The following is a 5,849-nucleotide window of genomic DNA, read 5'->3' as shown; positions in this document are numbered from 1 at the left end:
CCTTAGGGTATCCAGCGTCCTATGAGCAAGACTGAGATATGAGGGCAATTTCTTGGGGTGTCCCTTTCCCCACACCTCCCCAAGAACACTACTCTGACATCAGTTCCCATGCATCATATTGATTAACAGTACACTTAACTAAAAGTGCAGAAAATCGTGGACTTCAGAAACTCCAGAAATCCTGAAGTGCCAGACCATCTAAATTTAAAAAAAACCTGGCTAATAAAATGTAAAATTTAAGTGAACTGCACTGTTGAGTGCTAACCACACTTATATCCTGACCTCTGAACAATTGATAGTGTTGTCTTGGCTGTAAAATACATCAGCACATATGCTAAAGTATCTTCTTGGGTCTCTAACATACTGCATCTAAAAGGAGCTATTCCAAATCTTTATACCAATGGCACTAAATACCAGTAACTTGAGACAAGTTGTGATTGAGCGAGTCATGTTTTTGGGGGAACTTCAGTACATGCATGGCTTAATTTGTATTTGAGAGTTAACGTTGTAGAACTGGAGAAGTCGTGTTTCAGTGGGATTTGTTGGTGTGAGTCCATGGCTGTGTATTCTTGGTCAGCATACTGCCAACAGCTTGAGTTTTTTCTGACTTAATCTGTTTACAGATAAGCCTGAGACCTGCTCAGTCTTTTCTAATGAATAAAAACCAAGTGCCAAAGCTTCAGCCCCAGATAACTATGATTCCTCCCAGTGCTCAACCACCACGCACTCAGACACCACCTTTGGGACAGGTAAATACAAAAAATACTGTATATTGTTGGCTACATTGAATTTTTCCATATGGGCAAAATCTAGGCCAGTTTGTAATATGGGGAGAACAAAGTTGTTACGTTGGACAAAGACGGATATGACAAAAGTATGGAAACAAATTTGACTTTAATCTGTCTTTGTACGTATTTAATGATCTACCTACGTGATGTATGTCTAGTTCACGTACTGCAAGTAAATTGTTGTCTCTTCCAGCCTCCTCAACTTGGTCTTAAAACAAATCCACCACTTATACAAGAAAAGCCTGCAAAGACCACCAAGAAACCACCTCCTTCTAAAGAAGAGCTACTTAAACAAACTGTGAGTTTAATTTAATTTCAGGGCTGTTTCAAGCCTTGAATGTGCTGCTTTAAAAAGAATTTTTATTAAGCTAGATTCTTTTTTCTAGGAAGCTGTTGTGACTGAGTATCTGAACAATGGAAATGCTAATGATGCTGTCAATACTGTGAGAGAAATGAGAGCTCCAAAACACTTCATTCCTGAGATGTTAAGCAAAGTAATCGTTCAATCCCTAGATAGATCAGATGAAGACAAAGAGAAAGCAAGTACTTTGATCAGCTTGCTCAAGCAGGAGGGAATAGCCACAAGTGACAACTTCATGCAGGTACTGCAATCTGATAAGTTCACAGTTCTTGTTGGTTGGTCATGGCATTGAGTTTGCGTAACGGCAGTGTGCGAACTCACCCAAGTGTTGCTGATGTGAGGAGGGGAAAACATATACATTTGTGAGGGGTATTAGCGGTGAAAGAAGTTACAGGTAGAGGATTGCAGGAACTGGTAATAAAGAACGTCTAGGAAGGTGATACAGTGCAGGAAAAATGTGAAGCTCCTGTGTAGTTGAGTACTAATCTTGCTTCTTGCACACATTATGTCAGAACTTCAAATTGCGTGTGTTAATTGTTCCTTAGGCTTTCCTGAATGTATTGGACCAGTGCCCCAAACTGGAGGTGGACATCCCGTTGGTGAAATCCTACTTAGCACAGTTTGCAGCCCGTGCCATTATTTCAGAACTGGTGAGCATTTCCGAACTGGCTCAACCACTGGAAAGTGGCACCCACTTCCCTCTCTTCCTGCTTTGCCTTCAGCAGTTAGCTAAGCTACAAGATCGTGAATGGCTAACAGAATTGTTCCAACAAAGCAAAGTGAATATGCAGAAAATGTTGCCAGGTAAGAGTTACTATATAGCTCTTAATGACACCTCACATGAATGTATGAAAGACAATGTTTTCTACCAGAGGAAAATAATACACAAGGTTATTTTGATGCAATCAATTGTAATTATGCTTAATGGTGTGTCTTCTCTGTCTATCAGAAATTGACCAGAACAAGGACCGCATGCTGGAGATCTTAGAAGGGAAGGGGCTTAGCTTCTTGTTCCCACTTCTGAAACTGGAGAAGGAACTACTAAAGCAAATAAAATCGGATCCATCCCCTCAAGCCATCTATAAGTGGATTAAAGATAACATTTCACCCAAACTTCATGTAGATAAGGGATTTGTGAATATATTGATGACCAGGTGAGATGCTATTGTGATGTAGTGCAGGCATGTGTCTTGTGAAGCTGCTAGTAAGTCACTAACTATGAAGGCTGACATGGAGCCCTGTGCAGAGATGCACACAGATGAATTACTCTCAGTAGACTTCCCTAGTATTAAATGCCCATTGCATTAGGGAAGAAGAGCATGTGTCCAGGCTTGCTTGCATCAGTGTATTGATTTTTCCTTAGGAAGTCTAGACCCATATGGTGGTGTTCTGAAATGTTTCAGAGCGGTGACACAAGGATTTCGTGGCATATGGTCCACTGTGTGTGTGCCTAACTGCTGATGTGAACAGGGAGGGTGTTTTTATTAGGAGCAGTTAGCAAAATTAACTTGAGGGTGGTACCTGTCCTATATTACAACTGCTCTGTGAACTGAAGGCTTTTCTTTGTGTCCAGTTTCTTGCAGTATATTTCTAGTGAAGTAAACCCACCTAGTGACGAATCGGATTCTTCATCTGCTCCATCTAAAGAGCAGCTAGAGCAGGAAAAACAACTGCTGCTTTCCTTCAAGCCAGTAATGCAGAAGTTCCTCCATGACCATGTTGATCTGCAAGTGAGTGCTTTATATGCACTCCAGGTGCACTGCTACAACAACAACTTTCCGAAAGGTATGTGTATTGTAGAAACTGATCAAATGGTAACTCTTGAGTCTGTGTCTGTATGGCTTTCAGGCTTGTCTTATTTCTTGGAGCCAAGTTTTTTGGAAGGTTATAAAGCTAACAGTGCTGAAATTTACTTCCCATAGGCATGTTACTGCGCTTCTTTGTTCATTTCTATGATATGGAGATCATTGAAGAAGAAGCCTTCCTGGCATGGAAAGAAGATATTACTCAAGAGTTTCCAGGGAAAGGCAAAGCTTTATTCCAGGTAAAGTTGCTAACATTCCAAGATTGTCTCTGGTGATTGCTGCTGCAATATAGAGTCTTTGGGAACACTTCCTGACAGTGTTTTAAGACTGGATAATCTAGAAGCTTTGTGAAGTATTTCACTAGGAGGGAGGCAAGATGAATGAAACACCTTCTCTTTGGACATAGGTGGTGTCAAGTGGTGGGAAGATTTTTTTTTTTAAAGGGAGGGAGGAGGTACAGATGTGGTGTTTTGCAGAAATACACAGTAGGGGGAGAGTTCCTGTTGAGTTCAACTGGTTTTATGTAACTGCAGGTAAACCAGTGGCTAACCTGGCTGGAAACGGCTGAAGAGGAAGAATCTGAAGAAGAAGCTGACTAAAGAACCAGCCAAAGCCTTAAGTTGTGCAAACATACTGTTGCTATGATGTAACTGCATTTGACCTAACCACTGCGAAAATTCATTCCGCTGTAATGTTTCACAATATTTAAAGCAGAAGTATGTCAATAGGATATCCTCTGCAAAAGGTTTTTGTAGTATGTCTTAATAGTCTACAATAAAAAATATTCTAGAGTATCTTTAATGTTTAGATAACAGTGTATTAGCAGCATGCAATAATTACATCATAAGTTCTCGAGCAGAAGCAGTCTGTTGCAAGGGTCTTCTTTGCTGTCAGTTACCATAGGCTGTTTTTAAGTTAGAAACTGAATAGCAACACTGAATACTGTAGAAATGCACTTTGCTCAGTGTAATACTTGAGTTGTTGCAATATTTGATTATCCATTTGGTTGTTACAGAGAATCCTTAACTGTAATCGATGGTTGTTGCCGTAATAGTATATTGCCTGTATTTCTACCTCTAGTAATGGGCTTTATGTGCTAGGTTTTAATATCCTTGAGCCTGGGCAAGTGCACAAGTCTTTTTAAAAAGAAATCGTTTACTTGCACAAACTGATCAGCTGAAGAGATGGTTTAATGCCCTTTGAAAGAGGTTTTTGTGGGTGTGAAACATGACATGGTGAGAAATTTGAATTGGTCCCTCTTCTAGTAATGAAATTAAGTCTACTTAATTTATCGAGACATGTTCATGCCCTGATTTTATATACTTGTATCTATCAATAAACATTGTGATACTTGACTTGTTTCTGAATGTCTCGCAATAGGGAAGCTTTGGCAACTAGTTTACTTCTGGAATGAAAGATCAGTGGGAGTTAAATTAAACTGGGACCATCTTAAATTTTTCTCATAATAATTACATGAATATGCAGATGAGTTCCAAGGGAGGTAACAAAATTAGACACTAGGTCTGCTGTGACAAGAGGAAAACGCATTCTGCTGAAGAAGTGGTAGGAGTCTGGCTTGTGGTCCAATGTATGCTATATCAGTGAGTATATGCTGCTTAACTTCCTAATGCTTTGAGCTTTCCCATGGTCGCATGTGTGTTTTTAATTGACGCTGAGCATTGGCTGCCTGTTTTTTCAAATGGGCAAAAAAATCCCACAAAATCATTCAATGATGTTGCATTGTACAGGCTTGAAACGTCATCTATTAAATATGCAAAATAGCTTACTTGCTAGAACCTTGTCCCTAGTGAAATTCTTTCTTCTCGTTGATAAATTGAAATGTGTTTTGCCATAACCCTGGTGACTCCTTGATGGGAACTTGTTTCTGCCAGTGATGGAAGGGCTTAAAACTACATACTGCATCTGGAAGTGCGATGGTGGAGGAGGGGAACAGGTGTGGTTCTCATTTTGCTGTCAGTTATCTGAGAGACAGGCTTTCAAACTTGCAGCCACAAGTAGTGACCTTGTGTATACTTGACTTGGATTCTCACAGTGACTTTCCTCAGATGCCTTGGTAACTTGCTGTGCTATGTGTAGTCTACTAATTTTAGTTAACTGTGCTTCTGTAAACAAAGTGACACTCACAGGTATTGAAATACTAAAAATCTTATCACCCTTACCTACTGCCTGCATTTCAGAGGTGTGTAGCAGTGAAGGAGGGAGGGGAGGTTTCTGGATTCTAGCTCAGTTAAAAGAAAATACCTAACCACATTTGAGTGGCTTCAGGGCAGGAGCTGTCTGACTATGTAGCTGCAACTTGTGTAACTGGTGAGCACTGATGACATGGGGCCTCCAGAAAAATGTGTGAATGGTATATTGTTCCAGGCATGATGTGGTACCCCTGAGTTTATGGAAGTGTAATGCCTTTCCTAGCTGTAGAGTAATGGGCTTGATGCTAGATCTGCAGGGTTTACATCTTGGCGTGTGTTTGTGGGTAGAGAAAAGATGCCAAAGCGATGTTCTTCTACTAGTGATGGTTTTGCAGCCCTAGAGGAACATGAGAATAGTTTTAAGGTTTGCTTACTTGTAGCAGAATTTTGAATTTGCTGTTCAGAATTGCAGTTCCACTTTGGTGTGGTAAAAGTGACATTTGGCATTGTTTCAGTAACAGGGTTGTGTTTCTCTCTTAGCATGACTTGTGTTTAAATTTCACTCATAAAGAGCTGGATGGTGGTACCTGCCACTACAATTCTGGTGTGTATCTAGTAACCTGTAACTGAAGTACAGTTCACTCCCACGTACTGTCAAGCTGAATGTGGGGAGGAACTGCAAGTTACAAAAAGTCCTAGCAAATTCGCAGAAGTTTTGGAGTAGGTTAAACTTCAGGCACCTGTG

General features: G+C 40.4%; 1 protein-coding gene across 1 annotated transcript in view; it reads left to right on the top strand.

Annotated features, from left to right (window-relative positions):
- The window catches only part of EIF4G2 (eukaryotic translation initiation factor 4 gamma 2), a gene marked incomplete at its 5' end in the record, with an annotated part of 11,464 nt that extends 7,155 nt beyond the window's left edge, over positions 1 to 4,309 (top strand). Inside the window, 8 exons of the mRNA XM_084263137.1 lie at positions 624 to 749; positions 982 to 1,086; positions 1,175 to 1,390; positions 1,695 to 1,953; positions 2,099 to 2,303; positions 2,723 to 2,934; positions 3,072 to 3,193; positions 3,488 to 4,309. Coding sequence (XP_084119263.1) covers positions 624 to 749; positions 982 to 1,086; positions 1,175 to 1,390; positions 1,695 to 1,953; positions 2,099 to 2,303; positions 2,723 to 2,934; positions 3,072 to 3,193; positions 3,488 to 3,553 — 1,311 coding nt within the window. The 3' untranslated portion in view covers positions 3,554 to 4,309. The remainder of the gene's footprint in view (positions 1 to 623; positions 750 to 981; positions 1,087 to 1,174; positions 1,391 to 1,694; positions 1,954 to 2,098; positions 2,304 to 2,722; positions 2,935 to 3,071; positions 3,194 to 3,487) is intronic.
- Positions 4,310 to 5,849: the final 1,540 nt, after the last annotated feature.

This window comes from Gallinula chloropus (genome assembly GCF_964237585.1).
Source record: "Gallinula chloropus genome assembly, chromosome: 4".
NCBI classification, from domain to species: Eukaryota; Metazoa; Chordata; class Aves; order Gruiformes; family Rallidae; genus Gallinula; species Gallinula chloropus.
This window is presented reverse-complemented; position numbering and strand designations above follow the sequence as displayed.